We start from the raw sequence: 22,548 nt of genomic DNA, 5'->3' as shown, positions 1-22,548 counted from the left end.
GTATGGTATGGGCATGCAAATACAGACTGTCATATAGAAAACAGCCTATATTACATGCACAACATAATCTTGATGTTCATATAAACCCAATACGAAGGCTATTTTAGTACTCAGCTATCCAAAAATAAATTTTATTTCTAACTATCTCTCATATTTTAAAAATCCACAGGGGCCAAAATGCGAAACTACACTCCTAACTGTGGAGTGCTACCTAACATCTACTCCATTCTTACTTTGGTGGATAGTTGTTTCATCGGCATTCCTTATTTGAATAGTAAAGAAACTAGTTATTTTAACTTTTTTTTAATTTAAAGTTTTTAAATGACAAAATCTATTTTAACTCACTAGTGTGATATGGTACTGTCTTTTTGTTACACAGATATATATATATATATATAAATGAACAAGACTGATACACCGTATCGAAAGAAAACTGAAGGTATTGATAGTCAGGAAAGGTTTTAATATGTTGTAATTGTACTTTTGCAGTTTTACACTCTTATATGGATGAGTTTGCATGCTTTGTCGTTGAATTGCGCTTTCGTGATTAAGTTGGTAAGCCTGAGTCATGTCAATTAACGGTAATTAATACATTATCAAATTGGAATTTGTTAGTTTTAGAATTAACGTTTCGCCGTGTCGTAATGTTTGTTTCCGCGCCAATATGTGTAATTGGTAGCTGTGGACAATTTGAATTAAAAGGTGTATAATGATAATTATTGTTTCTGTGACAAATTTTGTTATTTACAACTGTCATAGATTTAACTTAAATAAACTGTTAGGGTCTCTACTGTCACTCACAATTGATTTTTCGTATGACGTTACTGGGAAATATAAAAATAACAGAATCAATAAAATTGGAATATCATGTTGAACGACAGATGTATCTTTCCATTATTCCATGATTCCGCATTACATGTTTTTGACTGAATCATAACATCAAAGACCTTAGCAAAAGAGGGATGAAAGATATCAGAGGGACAGTCAAACCTATAGATCGACAATAAAACTGACAACGCAATGGCTATTAATGAAAAAAGACAAACAGACAAATAGTAGTACACAAGACACAACAAAGAAACCAAAAGACTACGCAACACGATCCGAACAAAAACTGTGGGTGATCTCATCTACTCCCGAAGGTTAAGCAAAACCTGTTCCACATGTGGCACCAGTCGTGTTGACCATGTTATCATTACTTAACATTTTAAAAAAAAACCTAGACAAAATAGTTTTTTTAAGAATTAAAACAATAATGTAATGAAAAAAGTCAATAATATAAAACTATTTGTATGTAGGCTTGTTCTCGCTGCTATACTAGTTGGAAGTGTGTTTGAACATACAGATTTCACTGCGTCAATGTAAAGGTTGATATTTTTGGAAACTGTACAGGTCACGGGTTTTAATTGGTCATCTATAATAAAATTCATGGTAATAGTCTCTGAAGATGTCCCATTAATGTGCAAATGTAAGGTATCGGATAAAACATCTATTTTGGTTATTCTTTGTGGTGACACTGGAACCCATTTAGATTGTTCTCCTAATATATATACTATTTTACCAGATCTGCAAAAAACAATATGAATGCCTTTGTCATGATGTGGTCTCTTATGCTAAAATATACAAGTTTATTCACATTCATTGCAATCATTTATTTTTTCCTTAAGATCATGTAGATTGTAAACAAGCAAATCCATTATACCAGCAGTTCAAGTATATGAAGAAAATATGTTACAAAGAGTGTGGAAAGACATCAGAGGGACATTCAAACTCATAGATCGAAAAAAAACTGACAATGCCATGGCTAGAAAACAAAAACAGACAAATAATAGTACATAACAACACAATCAAAACTGGGGGTGATCACAGGTGATCAGGAAAGGTAAGCAGATCCTGCTTTAAATAATAATTGTTAATTTATTAGTTGAAGCTGGTTTATTATACTCACTGTAATAGTATGGGTGTTGAGAAGTAATACAGGCAAAAGTCTAGGATCGTGCATCCAGATAGTTGTAATGTATTGTTAGCATCGAAATGCGCCCATTTAAGTGGACTTTGATGAGATACTACTCGTGCATGCTGTAATTATAAGGAATAGCAAAATAAAAAAGTAATCAGTTGCATGAACTTTAGTGTGAATAGTGGTCAATCAGTATTGATATTACATGTTTCGTAATTGCTTTCATTTGTTTCATAAAACTCTTCAATATATTGCAATAACCTGGTCAATTATGTTTAACTGTTAACAATGTGTTTGTAATTATTTACTTTATTACTTATATCGCAAAGAATACCGAATGTAGTTACAACAAAACTGCATTTTTTATTTAAACTTTCTTGGTGAATTTATTTTTTGGATTTTCAGTTATAAGACTGAGTGTATACTTTTTAATAAACATATACTCGGTTACCGGCAAGATCCATTCTTTCAAAAAATAACCTTTATAAAAATTATATGAAGAAACCCCGTAATTAAGGCAGAAGATGGTAGAGGACGTTCCTTGGTTAGAATATCTGCAAAGACTTTGAAATATTTCATCATACCATGCTCATTAATTTTATTTCTTTAATATGCTCTTTTATGTTATCATATTTTATATTTTGTATATATATGTTTTCAACTTCTTGTTACTTTTCTACACGTGTGGCTATTTTTTTACCAATTTTATATTAGTTATCGAAGTTTTGGTTTTAATAAAACATCATTTCTGATTATGAAGAATGTTGCTTTTCGATAAATGGTTTTGATACAAAAACAACCCTCTATGATTATGATATAACGTCGTTTATCATTTTTAGCTTGGTATCGTGTATTAAGTTTTATTACATATAAACAATGCATTGTCGTGTACAGCTCTGTTTGGTGACAGATATTAAACTTATAGAACAATGTTGTCTTAAATTGTTTATAACATTCAAAATGAAATATTTCAAATTCGAACTATAATCTTTAAGATATAAAATATTCTTGAGTTTTTCTGTAGTTTTCTCGTTTTTCCGACGTAGTCGGTATAGTTTCGGTTTGTGCACTTTGAACTTAAGGACGCTTCACTATGGCAACAGACTACGCATGCTCGAAAATCCTTTCTGTGATTGGACAAAACGCTGTCACGGTGGGTGATTTGATTGTGTTTGAAAAAACGTCTCGAAAATTATATCGTGATGGAAAGCAAGTAAACAACTATAAATATTTGAACTAGATCTTACAAAGATTTATATTTTTATTAAAATAATTGTTTCTCCAATAGCTCTTTGCATCCAATGACAGCTGTTTATTCGGGACAATTATATAATCATATAATTTTTAATGTAAACTTTGTTGTACGAACGTACATGACTTTTAGAACGCACCTACGCATGTGAGATTTCCGCGGGGTTTTGGTAAATGTTTATTATTATTATTATTATATTGATGTTTTGGGAGGCGACTTTCCTGCTATGGAACTTGCGCCCTTGTAAATGTAAACAGAAAGACACTACTTATACTACCAATAGTTTCTATCTTTGTTAACCATGAATTAAGTTTAATGTAAACCGTAGTAAATGTATATGTGTTTCTTTTTATTTGCACTAGATTTTTTGTCAAATAAAACTTTTAGGTGTCATCACAATATTCTTATATATTATTGCCTTAATATAATTAGACTTAGTATTGAATTTCTTGTAGTTAAATTCAGGTGGAGATTTTATTAAAGAGGTCCTGCATCATCAAGTCGTTAACTTGTGCTTCTGAAGGTTATCGAAATGATAGTTTTAAAATATACTCAAATTTAAATACGTCGGATATCTTTTTTAAAGATAGTTCTTGTTTTCTAATTAATTTAGGAAAATAACCGTGACCATTATTTATTTGTTGATTGTGGAAGGTATATATACGCGAGTCAAATCTGTACTTTTTTTCTGCCCAAATCAATTTATTTTCCTCGCTTTAGCATAACTCTTATAGCTATTCATTGATCTATAGATTCTATGTTTTGAGCTACAGTATGAAACTAGAGGCTCTTAAGAGTCTGTGTCGCTCAACTTGATGTATGTGCACATTACACAAAGCAAACAAACGGATTCATGACGAAATTGTGTTTTGGTGATCGTGATTTGTTTGTAGATTATACATTACTGATCATTCTTGCCACTTTCAATTTTCTCTATCTGTTATAGAGGAAAATATTTTGTAAAAATTTCAGGGCAGATAGATATTTACTAAAAAAAACAAGTTAACCCCTGGTTAAACTTGCTTTAAATGCTTTGGTTTCAGAGTTATAAGCCAAAATCTACATTTTACTCCTATGTTCTATTTTTAGCTATGGTGGCCATCTTGGTTGGTTGGCCGGGTCATCGGACACATTTTTTAAACTAGATACCCTTATATTGATTGTAGCTAAGTTTGGTTAAATTTGGTCAAGTAGTTTTAGAGGAGAAGATTTTTGTAAAAGATTACAAAATTTACGAAAAATTGGTAAAAAATGACTATTAAGGGCAATAACTCATTAAGGGGTCAACTGACCATTTTGATCATGTTGACTTATTTGTAGATCTTACGTTGCTGAACATTATTGCTATTTATAGTTTATATCTATTTATAATAATTTTCAAGATAATAAGCTAAAACGGACAAAATTTCCTTACAATTACCAATTCAGGGGCAGCAACCCAACAACAGGTTGTCCGATTCATCTGAAATTTTCAGGGCAGATAGATATGGACCTGAAAAACAATTTTACCCCAAAAACTGCATTTTACCCCTATGTTCTATTTTAGCTGTGGCGGCCATCTTGGTTGGTTGATCGGGTCACGCCACACATATTCTAACCTAGATACCCCAATGATGATTGTGGCCAAGTTTGGTTTAAATTGGCCCAGTAGTTTCAGAGAAGAAGATTTTTGTAAAAGCTATAGACGGAGTACGACGACGGACGACGACGAAGACGACGGACGACGGACGCCAAGTGATAAGAAAAGCTCACTTGGCTCTTTGGGCCAGGTGAGCTAAAAAAGAGATGATCTGTAAACATCAACGTGCATAACTCCTATAACATAATAAAACCAGTATATATAACTTTTGCATAGTCATTTTCTTTTGAGCTGCCATTCCTTTTTTGTTTAATGGTATCTTTATTTATCTATTTTTCAATACGACATAAAATCGAACAAATACTAGGCTGACCTGTGTGATTAATTCTATTAAACACGATACATTTTAATTCGCTGATTCAAAATCTAATGCATTCTGAATAGTAGTTTCAAAAATGTACACCAAAACATCTTGATTGGTTGAAAACGTCCAAACTAATAGAAATCCAACCAATGTCGTGACGTTATTTTCATTTGGGGTACGAACAATAAAATTACCCATAGTCTTTTAAATTTTAAAACGGTCAATTGGCTTCCATTACTCATCTTTTTTAGCTTAAAAATAGTAGCACACTTTTTATTGGTATTAAATAAGATATATGATGTGTATATCGTAAAAAGCAACAAATACTGATAAACTATTTAACTTCCTGAATAAGAAAAGCTTTATCAATAGTGTGGTACAATAAGCTTGGTTAAATCTGCATTTAGCACCTAAAACCGATAAAAAGGACAAATTATAAATAATTAAAAGAGAAAACCGACTTAATACCTGAAATGACAATCCTGTATCGGAAGGATGTAAGTTATATGATCCAGTCAGATCAGCCACCAGTACTATTCCAAATGATGTATTTGGTAGTCCATTGATTGTAGAAAATGTGGACCATACCTCGCCTTGTGGACCATCAGTCATAAGTAAAGCTGCCTACAAAAACGACACAAAACCAATATGGGAACAAACAGTAAGATTTTTTCACCACAAATTCTTTATCCTAAGGAAATCGATATAGTTGAGCATTTTATTATTATTATTTTGAAGTTGTTGTTAGCCGATATTTTGCTAATCGAAATATTGAGACCGTTGAAAAGTCATATTTCACCCACCGTTTAATTTTAAGAAAAATCAGGTTCAAAATTAGACATTTGAGCAATTTCAATGAATTTGATGATTTTTTTAACAATTTTAAGACTCATTTCAAAGCTCAGATAAAGGATCATCAGCAATAGTTAACTTACATTTTAAAAACATTGTTTCGTTCAAATTAGTTTTACTGTGTTGTCACATGTTTCTGTAAAGGATTTCCTTATATCTATGTGTGTGTCACTAACAAATACTGATTTAACTTCATAACTGCTGACAAGTTCTCGTTCTAAAAATCAATTCACTAAAGTTTTTATTTCGAAAAAAACTATTATTTTCGTTTATGGGGGAATCAATTTGTGATTTCTAAGTAAAACTGGTTGTTTTAATACTGTTTGGAGCGATTTCTAAAAAGAGCGGATGACACTAACTTCTACAAACGCAATCCTGATTTACGATTTATATTTCTATATAGGTCTACCAACGCGAGAAAATCATATGGAAAATGACTGCAATAGTGGTGATTAAAACAATTTATCCACAATACACGGATGCTCCACTCGTACTTTCATTTTCCATTTTCAGTGGCCCTTGAAATTGGTGTAAAAACTTTATATTGGCATTAAAATTAGAAAGATCATATCATAATGAACATGTGTAATAAGTTTCTAGTTGATTAGAATTTTACTTCATAAAAAAAAACGACCTCGACCAGGAACTTTAACCACAAGAGGGACAACGGACGAACGGATAGACGAACAAACGAACGAGTGGACGGAGAAACGAACGGACGGACGTTCAGACCAGAAAACAAAATGCCCCACTACAATCGTAGGTTGGGCATAAGAATAGTTCATAGTTATTGCTACCTTGATTATCTGTTTGTCAATAGCTGTGGCAGGTTTTGATGGTTTTAAAATCAAGCCATCATCATTGCAACACCTTAAATAGACATTAATATTTTATAATTTACTATTTATTATTACAGCTTTTCATTAATAATAATGAGTTAATTTTACTGATCTCTACTTGTATTGTTTTATTATATAAGACTGCACACAGATTACACTTTTGTGCAATAAAAGAGGCAAGCAGAATCATAAACAAATAGATATACACATAAGCTGTAGTATCAGGGTGGATGGTGTAACACAAATAATAAATGTGAAATTTCTGCTGGCTTTAACATAGAATTTGAAGGAAACACCAGAGTAGATTGTTTCAAAAACTAAGACTTAGTATTGTTTGATTTGATAACGCATTTGAAGAGTTCATTACGAAGTTGGTCTACATTTAACTTTTAGGACGAAATAATTGTTGCTTCTATGACGAAACGTGAGCACATGTCGCTCACATATGTGCATATTCAAGAAAAGACACTCTCCAACATTATAGAGGGAAATAGAATTCATCACAAAAACCTGTGTTGTTGATTTTGATTTGCTAATCATTCAATCTGTTTAGTTTCTCTTTATCGTTTTTGTTTCTTGCTCAAAACACAAAAGGGTGTTAAGAAATCCTCATTTGAGTGCAATCATTCTGATAAAGAGTGACAGTCTACTATCAATATCGGCAAAATTTAATTTGTTAGTATATCTTGACTTGCTATTCCTTTATGCGATTTCAAGTGTCAGTATTTTTTTCATCATATCAGGCAAAATGCAAAATAAATGTGAAAATCGTTGTATATGTTGTTTAAGGCAAAATGAAAAACATGGTGCAAACCGTCATTATTGAGATTGAGTAATAAATCCAATTAGGAGTCATTAGACGATAACCTCCATATTGTCTCAATTGTTGTCCATAATGTGCTTATTTAAGTTTCTGTCTATCTACTACTATTTTTTTTTATAAGGCCAAAACACAGATAAGTCGGTTGAAAACGTCATGATAGGGCAATAACTTTAAGAAAACATTGACTGACGATTTCAACAATGCGTCTGTGGCCTTTGGCTGTTTCTTGGTCGGATTGTTGCCTCTTTGATACACTCCTGATTTCTATTCTCAATTTTATAATTTGAAGAAAGTGTCTTGCTAATCATGTTGACATTTTTTTCCCTCTAACGGTTAAATTTTCAAGGGAATAGACAAATACGACATGAAAAGCGTAAAATGTGTCGATTTGTTTTTTCTCAATCGATTTATGAATATCGAACAGCGGTATACTACTGTTGCCTTTATTCAAAATTGATAACTCTTTTAAGAAATTGTCTGACAATTTTGAAGTATATTGACAATTGGTAGAGATCAACATTCTGTACTGTTCTGCCCTTGTCAGATTTTCTCTATTTTGCATTATGGTTTACAAAATAGTAGACAAAACTTGCATGTTACCCTTATGTTATATGTTTAGCCATGGCGACATTGTTGATAGGTGGGCTGGCCCGGGTCATCGGTCACAGTTTTGAAACTCAATACCCCACCCACTATTGTGGCTAAGAGTGGTTAAATTTGGTCAAGTAGTTTTAGAGGAGAATTTTTTTTCTATAAAAGTTAACAGACGATCGTGCGAGGGCTTTATAGCCAGTCAATTGCAAGGTCGTTAAAACCCACAAGTTAGACTGACGAGCGACGACGGGAAAAGCTGTCTTGGCCCAATACACCAGGTGAGCTAACAAGAGGTTGTACTTTGATATAAGTAGATTGAGTGACAGTTGAACAATAGTGATAATAGTCGATTTAAATGTTTTGCAACGATAGTTAATTGAATGAAATGGGACTCGTTCAAAAAACAAATTCTTCTGGAATTTTTGGTCCTCAATTGTCTTTAACTTCGTACTTCATATCGTGCGTCATAGATCAGTCTTTTGTAAATAAAACTTGTTTCTGATGTACAGTCTTATAGACCTAGTATCTTAGTTCATTACTTTCTATTTTCTCTAACCTCCCCTTGTATTCGCTTCGTCATACTTTTTATAATGATTCAGTATTCGTAATATAATTAAATATTTTAAATTTGTCTCAAAATTTTCAAACACTACTATCAAAACCTTCACATGAATACACTTGCATATTGTTTTACCTCATAAGAACGGTTTTGTTCACTATATTTATTTTATCACCGGGTCCAACTGGTCCCGTACTTAACGTAGAGACCACAGATTGAAGAGCCGGGGATGGTTCGGTTTTCCCTGAAAAGTATAATATAAATTAAGATGTAAAAATAAGTATCCTCCATGTATTCTCTAAAACATACATTAAATATAAAACTTTCAAGCAATGTGTTTTGATTGGTATCAAAGTCAAGATTTTACTCAAAAAAGGTCAGAACGCGGCATTCAAAAAAGGGAAAATCCATTGGCTAAAGTATCTTATAAAAGGCTTCGGAATAATAAAAGATGGCTAGTCAACTGTAACACATAGAAATTCTTCGTAGAAATGGAATGTTCACGACAGAAAATATAAAATGTAGTCTTAAAGAGGCATTAGCTACGATTTCGACTTAAACACGATTGTTTTTGTTTCAAGTATTGATAAAAGCGGATTTATATTGTTTCTTGATTGGCGACAGAAGTTTGCATATCCATGTATAAATAGAAAACAAAACTTTGGACCTACCTTTATATCTCAGATTGACATTTTCATTTTTAGAAGTCCAAAATGTGTCTTTATATGGTCTAACATTTAATGCATATGCAAAAATTGATGATATACCAATCTTCCATTGCAAAGGGTCGAGTAAATAATCCTCACTGACTCTAACCTTTAGTAGACAAAACAAAACATTCTTAAAACTAACTTTAGTCCAAACTCATCATAATTGTGTTCCCAAACCTGTTAAAGTCTGTTTGACTTATGCAAATATATTCGCGGTGTACACGTATCAATACTGCTCTAAATATAGTTAGATTCATATGTTTTATTTTACAATTATAAGTTTGTAAATATAGATTAAAATACGCTTTACTGTTAATTACTTTATAGATTAATATTTTTTATTTTACAATAAAAACGCAGCTTTTGTTTTGTATAATTAAGTATTTGAATGATACAGTATTGTGTTTGTGAACATGTCATTTAATGCACTATTGCGAGTTTCAAGTAACATAAATTAAAGCTTGTAAAGAAAAATTTTCAGAATTGAAAACATATCCGCGTTTTTCTTGACACGTTTTAATTAATATTTGTCTCATAACAGATTTTGAAATTTATTAAGAAATTCAGACAAAGGCGAATTTAGCTTTTTAGTAATCAAGATCCGATTGTTTCTATGGTTTTCAAAAGTTTCAAAGGTTTCTATGCGAGAATTCCCGACAAAGTTTTATTTTCATTTGCTACAAAAACAATATAAAAAATTATTTTAAAAACTGAATGAAGTGATTTGTTTTCTCGTTAACGCTGTATAGATTAGTTTTGTAGTTTGAAACAAGACATTTTACGAAATGCGTATGACCTTCAACTCTAATACGTGTTTTTACTAAATCATGAGAATACATCTGTTTAACACTCAATTGATTAGTAATCGTGTATAATGAAATGAAGCACTCATGCTGCTAAACTTCGAAGACTTGAACATTTCATTAAGCGCTGGATACCTGCGTAACTTGTGGAATAGTTAGAGATTGTAGCGCATGTCTAGGTAATGCCATGCAGTACTGAAGAGATAATCCATTGGTTTTTGCTGCGTTTCCCATTTGTGTTAACCATGTTTCTCCAAGATTAAGGTCCGTCTGCAGCGCACCAGTAAACAATGTTTGTATGTTCAGCCAGTCCTACACATATAAAACAAATACTGTAGAACGATGATTTTAGTCGTGTTTCTTTAAAAGAATTTGTTTAATTGACAGTGTTTTTCTAGATTTAGAGATTCATTGAAATGTTTCTTGGTACTCAATAGATAATCTAAAATTCGCCAGTAAACAATGTTTAGATGTTCACACAGTACTAAATAAACAAAACAACGATGATGTCAGGTATGTTTAAAGCAATACATATATGTATGTAATCAAGTCAAACTTGAAAACAACTTTCAAGCCTATGATTGCGTTGGATAAAAACCGCATTTTTTATACGTGTGCATGTAAAACAAATTTCGTTGTAGAGGGGCTAAATACAGCACAAACAAAATTTGCAACAGACTAAAAAAGTGAAAAAGTATATTTCAACAAAACGCATATGTCTGCCTGTGTGTAGTGACAACTGCAAATTATACCTTGTCCATCGGATTTCGTATGATTAATAAAGACCAGGCCTTAGAATATATATTGACAAGTGATATTGTTTGTATCTTATAGTCGTTGATATGTTTTAACCTCCAACAAAATCGCTCGCACATCAATTAAAGCAGTTTTTCTCTGATTTTTGGCATGAAACATATACTAAACCCCCTTTTTTTAATAAAAACTATTATGGATGCAATTACATGAAATAGCCCATCATGCTCTTATTTCATCTTTTTATTATCAAAATATTGATAATAACTAAAAAGGGATATAATGATAAGAATATATATGAAACCTGTTCGTAAAGTATAAGTCCCCATTCAGTTCCATTTGATAGTAAATCATTCCAGAATGCCTGAAGATAGAATGATAAGTGAAAATATGCAATTAAATTGATAGCTGAATTATTATTTACATGATTTACTTATTAGTTTTACTTGGAATTGACCTAGCTTTCACTGTGAGTACTTGTATATCTCCTTCTGAAAACTGTTTTTATATTGTGTTATTTGTTTCGTACCAAATGTTTCAGGTAAGCAAATAGCAACGGATTTTTACATTTTGTGCTTATGATTGGTTGTTACATTACTAAACAAGATTAGGGAAATGATTGAGAGCTATTGAATATTTTAAACCGCCGCGTTCTTCATGAGCTTGTTACCTCTAGTTCAGTGGCAATCGTTAGTGCCTTATCTTCATATTAGTTTCTGTAAATGGTGTTGTTATATATTAAGTGGTGACAAAATCTTTTTTTTTTTTTTATAAATTCCAACATTTTCTTTTTTGAGAGATAATCTCTTTTTTGTTTATTTGCTTGAGCGTTGCTGTATAGATATAAAAAAAAATACAACAACGTTTTCCTTAAGCTTTCTTACGTATTCTTTTCGATAAAGACAACTTTGAAAAGTGTCGGTTTCTCCATACATACATCGAGCTCTAAAGTACAACAAGATACCAAGATATGGAGAGAAATCAAAAAAGGACATACCATACAAAATTGAAAATTGAAAACATAAATAGGGAAAATATATTCCAACTTTTGTCTTGTACCTACATCATGTACATGGATGAAACAGTTACACGCGCAGCGTTCAAAGTCATAATGAAAGGATTCTATGATGATTTTTTCAAATATATTCTTTGTTTTGTTGCATGTACTATCATTGACTAGTAATATCTGTATGTATTTACCTGATCGTTAGGTAGTGACAGTATGTATTCTTTAACAAATGTATAACTACCTCCATTTTGTTTAGCATACACTGTCTCGTTTGACCTGTGTGGGTAAAATTGATAGGATATAAAAATACTCAATAGTAAAAGTAAAACATAAAAAGTAAAACAACAAAAATACCGAAATCCGAAGATAATTCAAATTAGTAATAATAATCAAATGGCAAAACCAAACGCTCAAAAACATCAAACAAATGCTCCTGACTTGGTACAGACATTTTCTACATTGGAATAAACCTGGTTTTATAGCTAGCTAAACCTCTGAATTGCATGAGATTTGTAATTGTAATCGGAAGTTAGTTGTCGTACATTTTATGTCATTTTTAAAATTACAAATCTGTACATTCACCTAAGCGCCAAACAGTTATAACCAATAAAGTCAGTACTGAAGTTTCATCAGATACCAGGCTTGTACTTTCGCACGTCTGACGCGAGTTTCGTCTACAACTGTGGAACTAGTATTAAAACAATGAGAGAAAAAATATACGAAGGTAGTCTAACTACGGCTTTCTTGGGGTAAAGAAACTTTAGAGTTTCGAAAAATTCAACATTTAATAGTGTTAATTTAATATATTTAAATGAAGATGTCTTTGATATTGATGCCAACAGTATAACACTGCTATTTTATGCCAATAATTAAAACAGTTGAAAACTAAAAAAATGTTGAAGCCGTTAATATATTTCCAGTTTTAAGCTCAGCTTTTGAAGTATAGTTACCAATATCTGTTGTGGGCGGCGATAGGCCAGTTTGTCGCTAGAGTCAGATTTCTGTAAATAAATCATGATGTAAAGCTACTTAAAAGAAGGCACTAAACCCGTTAATCACAACTACAAGAGTTCAGTGAGCATACTAGTATAAGTCGAAAACAAAATCAAAATAATTAAAACAACCAGTTAGTTTAGGAAATTCTAAATTCAAAAGATCCAGAAACAATGCGTGCACTACTGAAATAAAAAAAAATCGCGGTTAAATACTCGAATGACTGAATTTGAATGCTACTTCGAAATAATAAAGTCCTGATAATTCAAAGGTTGCTTCTAATCAGGAGGAATTTAAATTTTAAATCAAAATAAAAGTAAGTTTTAAGATTCATAGTGTTTTGCTTCCGGTTCGATATTGTTGTTTCATTTGTGTAAAGTTGCATGTGAAACGTTTTCATGCTGGTCAATCTAATTTTTATCTTTTACTTTTAAATATTTTTTTTGTAAGCTCTTTTGCAAAATGTTGGTAAACTGAACTGAGAAGATGATTTCATTGAGAGTAAAGAGTGTGATTGCGCAAGAGGTTCAATCAATGACTTTTAATTAGTGTTTTATAAATTTGGCCTAGCTTTGTCAAACTTTTTGGGACTGGCAGGCTCTGAGTCATATAAATATAACGTTTATTAATACCAAATTACATCTAAATATGCTTCATGTGGGCTAATTATCTTATTTTTTTTCACATGTGTTTGTCTTGGATATGTATGTTCTATATGTTACTTTGTGTTAATGATTCATCAATCAATTGTCTTGGTCAGTAAATATGGAATTTGCATTTAAAGCAAAAGTACAATGTGATTCAAATGATTTTTCTGTAAAAAGCATGAAAAATCTTTTTAAAAATAAAGAAAATATTCAAGTATTTTACTTTTATACCTAGAAAGATAACTCCCGTTTATGATGTCTGCTACAAATCTAAAAAGTCTCTTCTGCAATGTTTAACACTAGTGTTTTAAACCTTAATATCGTTTATAAATATGTACAAAAGTTCATACCAGAGAGCTTACCTCAAACCGTTCGGAAAAACTTCTGGTCGGGCGGTCCATTCCTTTAATGCCTCAAAATTCTTACTTTTATAATACCACCAAGAGTCAAGCTGAAGATACCTGAATAAGTATTGATCAAAACCAATATGCGTATATGATGCATTGATCAAATGTTTTACTGCACTTTGCAGCACAACCGCATGCATATAAAACATGCATTTTAAAAGATCACTCGCAGTATTTTTTCTTTGCAATGTATGTGGTTAAGAGGCCTGTTTAAAGATTATCTATAATGTTAACATATTTAAGGATTGTCTACTTATTTTCGTTTTTTATTTATTTGTTTCAATTTTGATAAAAAAAAAAATCTTCATTTTTTGGTGTACCGTGATTTAGAATGTGTTATTTTAAAAATAAATTCACGTTTTTGGTAAAAAAAAAAAAATGAAAATGTATTATTAGTACTGTAAATATGAAGACAAAGTATCGAAAAGGTACATTGGACATGTATAATGTGGTATAATAATTGTTGAAGTACTTCAGAATTTTTGTATTATTGTAGTACCAGATTTGCAATACATATTGTGCGTACAATTCTGTACTTTAACATGCAGTACTTGTTTTTTTATTTCATCTGTTCTTTTTTCACCAGTTCACTATTTCGTGCTATTGTATGATACGTATTTTATTGTGAGTTTTATTTAAGGAAACACAAACACTGGAATTAGGTCATTTTTTAACGATTATATACATGTTGGAATTACACTCGTATTAAAGATTTTTTTATTTAAAATATGTTTTTAGCTTTGCATTTGGATTCATCAACTTACTTATAAGGAATATGTTGCTCCACGGAATACTGTTTCACATCCAACATAGTCTGTTCATATGTTTTATTTTTCTCTGGATTGTAGTAATAAAAAGCACCTGTAATTAAATTAAGATATGTTTTTAAGTATTAAATTTCCACTTATTTCTACAAGAAAGTTGACTCAAAATTCGGTTGTGCAATAGTATATTACAACCTCGAAAAACAGAAAATTCACAAAAAATGAAGTTGTTTTAAATTAACCCTCTACAAACCTTACAAATAAAAAGTTAGTTTAGTATGTTTGAATCAATCTCAAAAGGGGCAACCTTTCCGTTCTTTCATTTTAATTTTAGATACGCAGCTTAAATCTAGTTTTGGATATCAGCGTGCTTATGAAGATCAATTATGACTTTAAACAATTTAAAAATTTAATTTTGTTTTTAGTTAGTATGCAGTCGACTGAATAATCAAGAGTAATAACAGCTTAATAGACGGTACATTTAAATACAAAGCAGTAACTTTTTTGTTAAAACTTTTGCAACATGAAAGATATTTTAACATATTTGGGTTCAAATGAAACATAATATGACTAAAGCGATTTATCTAAAACTAATCCGCGTCACAAACCAAAACTGAGGGAAACACATCAACTATGCGAAGATAACAACGGACCAACAGAAACACTGATCTGCTACAAAAACTAACGCTAACATATATAGAAACGGACTATATGATAACAACTACCATATTCCTGACTTGGTACAGGACGTTTTAAGGAAAATGATGGATTGAACCTGGTTTTATGGCGAGCTACCTAACCTCCGAATACATGGTAATGTTAAAAAATCTATAAAATGACAACATTACGTGGCAGAAATAAAATACAAATAAATTCAAGAATACCAAGGACAGAGAAACACATAACTGAATATTATAGTAATTGTAGTACATTTCAAGATGTAAACCACGGAATAACAACAAACAACTGAAATTAAGTTACGACAGTACACAAGTAAAGCACAATAGAATAATGAGCTGTGCATCCATCGATTGCATTATCGCCACAAAAGCAATTAATACCATTAATATCATCAAACAATTAAAGCTAAGCTGCTACATTAAATAGAATAAAATTGAACATATACCGTTATCTGTCCAGTATCCCAAGTAATGAATTGTTCTGTCTTTTTCAATTGCTGAATTTCTTTGTACATCCGTTGAGTAAAACTTTCTTAGAATGGTACCGTAAGTCTGAAATGCCTACAAACGGCGATCGAATGATTATATTAAATTGAATGTTTACAAAACATATACAAACGTTTAACTAAATCATTTATCATGTCTTATGTATATGTCACAAACAAAGATATGTTGTGAAGCTTTGAAAAAGGTTGTTATTCATGTCTTTAATTTTGATAAGGTTATTTTAATTGTTTATTTGATATAACATCTTAGAATGCCCAAAATGCATTCTACATTTACAAGTCACAAACCTGCACGTTTGAAAGACAGGAATGTGTAAATACGTTGCAACATTAGGAGCTGTATTCGCATAAAGGTTACTTCACCTATGGTAGTTGAAAGCTAAATTAATAACGTATTGATTTCTTAATTTAGGGACGGATTATTTTAAATAATAGAATAGGGAATGAGAACAGGGAATGTGTCAAAAAGACAAAAATCACAAAAACACAAATAGAGAATCATGCATTCGGAAGAGAGCTTTAGCTGGCCCCTCAACAAAAATGTGTACTGGTGTTACGAAAATGGACTCCACACTTAATTCCGAAACATACGTGTATAAAAGAACCAAAAATGAAAAACACATTCAAGACTTAAACAGACTAAACATAATGATTTAGGACACATATACGTATATCTATGTAATAAATAATACTAGAACTGAAGCATTGACTTACTGAGCTACTGATACATACTAGGACTTATATTAATATGATGGAACATTAAGAGCTATATAAAAAAATTAGTGGAAACAGAAAAGTTTAATTCATCAAATATGAAAATAAACTTTGTCTGAGCTAGTTTGAACCTTATAAATAAAGAAAATTTTAACGAAGTATATTAAATAAATCCGGTCATTTCCGAAGCACTCATGATACTACAACGAGTTTTAAATAGTCTTCCAACAGCAGTATTGGTACAAAACTAGTTAACTAAATAATCGGTTTGAAATTGCACTAATCTCGAGCGGTTTTTGTGTTTACAGTTTTAACAAGGTATACATGTATACTGCAGAAACCCCTTTTGTTGGTTACGAAAAATTAAAATAAGTTAGAATACTTACTTTGTTAATTCCAGAACCTGTGATAACTATAGTGCTTGAAGTATAATCCGCGGGTACCTCATGTACCCCTCCCATAATTCCCCAACTAAGACGAGGACTCGGCCCAGACTCGTACCATAAAGATGTAGTCATAAATTTCGTAAATGGTGCTATCAATAAAGTGTTACCAGTTTCATCAAATAAAGCTAAAGGTCCACTTCGCATGCCATCTGCTATCACGCCTATATCCGAATCACTAAACCTGACGAATAGGATACATAAACGTGATATTTATGAGAGAAAATTACTTCTTTTGCTTTTAATTTTGTTACATTGTGTTCATTTGTTTGTTTGTTTTGTATTGATTTCTGTCAAAGTTTTGGTCTTGTATATTTTTTATTTTGTTTATTTCAACACATTACAAAATAGGGACAGGATTCATACAATAGTTAACGAGAGGTGAAAGATACCAAAGGGACATTAAAACTCATAAGCCGGGTAAACATCTGACAATTCCATGCCAAAACACGAAAAAGGAACAAGAGATGAACAACGGTATACAAAACATTATATCGTCGCTGGGCTTCTTAAATGTCGTATACGACTTTTTGGTTAAAAATACTTATTGACAACATAGGCTGGGCGGGAGGAAATCTTTGGTATAGCAAAATAGCATACAGTTAGACCAATCAAAATGTGTGAAATAAGACATATTACAAAATTGCCAATGTCAGTTGTTTGTAAAGTTTCCTTCCAAAATGTTGTATGAAAACTTGAAAATCGTTGTAGAATGGCTTTGGGAAAAAATAATTGCACATTTCTTTATTTCTGTGAAAATAATTTATGTTGTTGGATAATCCAGAAATGTCAAAGTTTTTATTTCACTGATATTTACAAAAAAGTTCAAGTTCACATACGACATTTTGGAAGCGTGCATTTTACCAAAATTTTCAAAGCCTGTTTGTGAGATATTTTTTTCTTGAAAAATTTGTAATTTACATCAATTTTTAAGCCCATATACGATATAGAAAACTATAGACTGAACAACACAATAACCACCAATGCCTTATGATTTAAGCTTATGGATATACCCAAATGATCTGTCCGTAGTTTTACAATGTTACAAGCGTCTGATAATTTGTAAACAAATAAAAGACGAGGCATTTTTTTTTAAAGTTTTTAAAAACTTATCTTAGGGGATACTGTCGTATATTGGGTGTATTATATTGCTTTATATATTAAAACAGTGCCATAGATTATTAGCCTGACTGATATTAGTATTGACTTAAAACGTATAGGATAAGGCGCTAAAGTAACTAATTTGTAAATGCGTGTCCCTCCTCTATATATGGTTTTAAAAGCATATATTTGTGGTACATGTAGATATATACGTTTACGTCAACTAGACAGCAAATTATCTTTTTATTTGAAAGCACAATGCTTTTATATACGCTATTCTTTACGCATTTAGTCTCGTACGTAACCAAATAAGGCTTGTTTACAGTAGAAAACACATAGCGTATACAACATTAAGGATTACCATAACTGCGCAATATGAAGTATTTCTTACCGTCCTGTCGACTTTGCGAAGTCACCAAACATTTTCCCGCCAAGACTGAGAAAACCTAGTTTTGCTTTGCTTGGTTGTTGAACTAAGAATGATGGAAATCCAGATATAGTTTCATTGAAACAAGTTCCAAGGTAAGGAACAGGAGGGTATTTTGGAGGTGGACATACACTGTTCTTTGTTTTCATTGTTTTCGTCAGGTATTTCTGCATTAAAACAAATTGTAGCATTATAATATACCAATTGATATATAACTGAAAAAAACAGTAGAATCTATTTCGATTAAAACAAGGTGAAACTTTAATTCGGTTTTGATTATTACAAATAACTTTGTATATGTTATTTTCCAAACATATAAATATTGTACATTTATTTTTTCTAGAACATTTTCCTTACTAGAAAGTCTACCATGTAAACCATAGATTGTAATTCGTTATACATCACTTATCGAACTTTCATCTGTTAGAATGTTATAAAAAAACTTGTGTTTAAAAATTTCTTCTATTTTTTTCATAATAGTGAATATAACTGTTGTTTATTCTTGATACTAGTATGCACACGTGTGTAGACGGAACTTTAATATCAAAATAGTCAGTACAACTGTTGTAGAAAGTCAAAAGTACATGTATGTTAAAGTTAGCGAATTTGTGTGTTTCTTTCAAGTGGTTTAAGATAGGAAACATCCAATGAACAAAAATTGACTTATAAAAGGAGAAAGGATTTCGTGTTTGATAAAAAAAAAACACCATCAATTCGTTATCCTAAAAGTTACGACAAAAAAGTTTGAAGCGACTACCATTTAATTAGCAAATGGATTAATGTTTTATAGCTTTTTTTCGAACACAGTTGGCTCTTAACATAAATTTGTGAATAAAAATCAAACCTGTTCAAATATGACATATGGTTGAGGAGAATAGTCTTTAATTGTAACCATCATTTGGCCTGATGAGGCTGTATACTGGAATTTATATCCGATGAAATCCCCCACGGTGTCTGCTCCATGATATGTAGTAAGTTGTGTTGTAAGGTTCAATGATCCATCTTCGGTTGAATACTTTGTACCATTCTCATTGAAGAATGTTGGAGCATTCTGTAACCAAGTTACGCCATTGACTTGTAAAGCATACCCACCAGTATCTGTCACATTCACTGTAACTAAAATAAGATAAATAAGATCTAGAATAGTATGTAGATATCCATTGGAAGACATAAGCAGTAAGGATCAGGGATATATGTTCATAGAAACACTCTCCTGTATTACATGCAATTTCATAACGGTCGATATTGATGAAGAGCGCGAGTTTTAAATCCACTTGAAAAGAATAACCTTTTATAATGGGACAGAATTGTGTCTTTGCAACGAGCCAAATAAGGATCTTACAAGGGTCCTTTATCATACAGAGAGCGTGGCAATACTACACACGAGGCATCAGATATAAGTTAAAAGACCATTCTGATCGCATGTGAATACAAAACTATACATTTTGCACTGCAAAACGAACGTTATTCTTTTTTTTAAAATAACTTATAAACCTCTTTAGATTTTATTATCTTATTATACATGGAGAGATTGGGTAAACATCAAAAGACAAACAAAAAAATAACCAAAATAACTTTAGATATGATGTCTTCAGACACTTTATGCAAAATATTTTGTCTGTAAGCCCTCATTGTCAAGTTAAATCTAGACAAAGGTATTGTTACCTGTTCTTGTTTCTATTTTTGACATTCTATTGTTATGGCTTTCATTGGAAATAATAAGTTACATTTTCCAATTCTCATATTGAACGCAGTAAATATTGAATGACTTCCTTGTAAAAATAAGGAGATATGATATTTTTAATATTAAGCTTGCAGACATACATTGTATATCTATAAACATTGTCTCTCCGTTATCTTTAAAAATGTTTTCAGAATGGAGCTAAAATCTTCAGGTTTTTTCACAAAACAAATTGTACTTACAGTTTGTTGATGTGCAATGTACAGAGTATATATGCTGAATCAAATATGCTAGACAAAATAACCATGTAGAAGTAACATGCATGGTTGTAATTCAAGTTTTACATTGTATTATCAAAGTATGATAGTGAGTTGATAAAATGAAATACTTACTACTATCATATCAGTAGTATTTTATTTGTAAATATTTGAACACAATACCTGTTATATGCTAAATTGAAACCTATGGAAAGGTAATGTCGCCATAGTTCTATGCATGCTTTTTCTAAATCGCATTTTGCCTTAGCATGCTTAGTGAGCTTTTACACATGTACATATAATGTTATACAGCCGAATGTGCATTATCAAAGGTCGTATTGTTTTCTATGATTTCTTACATCCACTTCATTTGAACCCTTATGTATAGTAGTCATTTAAGCATTCATAAATCATCTCCTTATTTTTTTTATTTTATTTTTATATGCATACACTTATGCAGAGATTTCTTTCTTTATTCATTCCTTGTTTGTGTGCCTTTCTTTCATGGTCTTTCTCAATTATTGTGCTAAATTATATTTAGTAGTTGTTTTAACATGTATATAACAATGTGTCATCTCAAATTTCACAATTTTCAGCACTTATCAAACATATTTTTTAAACATTTAATTATTGAAGAGTGAAACTAAAATGAAACCTTGTTGAACTTAACACAATATGCATTTAATTCTAACCATAACCGCCAACCAATACTTTCAAATCAAATTTCAACTTGAAACACGATTTTGATGTGTCAGATGGACAGGGTATTATTGTAATAAGCGAAATTAGGACGAAGAATTAAACACAGCTTTCTCATTATTATCAAGAAGAGAAACGTATCAATTTGAAGTTATTTTTAAATATTAAACTTATATAATACGTTTGTTGTAGACTCAAATCGATCGTTTTTAACAAATGCTTAAAACTGTCACTTAATATTTCTATGCTTTATTTCTTCTTATCGGTACTTTTAGTAAAGCAACAAAATATGAGACGCTATCAGCAAGTTAAATTCTTAATTAGCTTTAAAGAAAAGAAAATAGGCCGAATGAATCAATTCGTACAGAGATATCTTACATGTAACCTAGTTGAAGGTGGTATGGGTGTCTTCCTCTATCTTGGATTGTAAAAAACAGAGAACCAAAGGTCTTGATGTTCTATCAAGTCAGCAAAGTTTGATGCAGGAATGCAGATATTAAATGCGATTTTTTTTTATAAGAATCAATTTATAAGAATATAACTTATAAATATTAATATTTTTGCAAATGTTGATTAATTTTGGTTAATTTTTTTTTTTTTTAAATTGGCATTTTAAGGGGAAGTTACTGTAAAACAGTGCATTTTCTGAAGGAATCTAAATGGAATTTTATTATTTGTATTTTAGCCAGGAAAAACGTACGGTGACCCTATCTTTTATTTTGGTATTCTCAAAGCATCGTCTGAAAGCTATTTTTTCCATAAGTATTTATCAATTCTATCATTTTTTAAGTTTCTAATCCGAAAATGATGTTTTTTTCCTGTATAACCCATACAAAATGTGTCATTTTGTCACGCCCTGTAGCTTGAGAAAATGCGCGGTGACCTATCATTTGTATTATATTTTTAACATATATCAATAGATACTACGTTTTGGCGAAGTATGAACTATCATTTTTATTTTAGACTCCCATACCACCTTAAGGTTTAGGCCATATCATATCCTGACTATTTGATCTACAATATTAGATCAATGACGGAGATATATCAACTGCTTGTATTGGGCTAAGAAACAAAGGAGAGGCGTTGTTTACGAATCCTTCAATTATTTCCTGCTGTGAAAAGAGGTGATTTT

General features: G+C 31.2%; 1 protein-coding gene across 2 annotated transcripts; it reads right to left on the bottom strand.

The window, feature by feature from the left end:
* Window positions 1-1,235: 1,235 nt before the first annotated feature.
* Window positions 1,236-20,823, bottom strand: LOC134707561 (uncharacterized). 2 transcript variants are annotated; one of them, XM_063567438.1, is made up of 17 exons: window positions 20,703-20,823; window positions 19,624-19,895; window positions 18,744-18,946; window positions 17,195-17,435; window positions 16,035-16,149; window positions 14,909-15,005; window positions 14,100-14,198; window positions 13,048-13,098; window positions 12,289-12,373; window positions 11,393-11,452; window positions 10,471-10,647; window positions 9,494-9,638; window positions 8,958-9,066; window positions 6,805-6,877; window positions 5,624-5,779; window positions 1,949-2,079; window positions 1,236-1,566 (listed from the first exon to the last, which is right to left on the bottom strand). In XM_063567438.1, the coding sequence occupies exons 1-17, from the start codon at window positions 20,782-20,784 to the stop codon at window positions 1,245-1,247; spliced, it is 2,418 nt and encodes an 805-aa protein (XP_063423508.1). In that variant the 5' UTR covers window positions 20,785-20,823; the 3' UTR covers window positions 1,236-1,244. The 2 variants fall into 2 exon arrangements, with proteins under 2 accessions (XP_063423508.1, XP_063423509.1); XM_063567439.1 differs by lacking the exon at window positions 20,703-20,823 and adding an exon at window positions 20,122-20,195.
* Window positions 20,824-22,548: the final 1,725 nt, after the last annotated feature.

The sequence above is a fragment of the Mytilus trossulus genome, chromosome 2 (genome assembly GCF_036588685.1).
Source record: "Mytilus trossulus isolate FHL-02 chromosome 2, PNRI_Mtr1.1.1.hap1, whole genome shotgun sequence".
Lineage (NCBI taxonomy): Eukaryota > Metazoa > Mollusca > Bivalvia > Mytilida > Mytilidae > Mytilus > Mytilus trossulus.
Note: the sequence above shows the minus strand (reverse complement) of the source record. Positions and strands in the feature narration are given on the sequence as shown.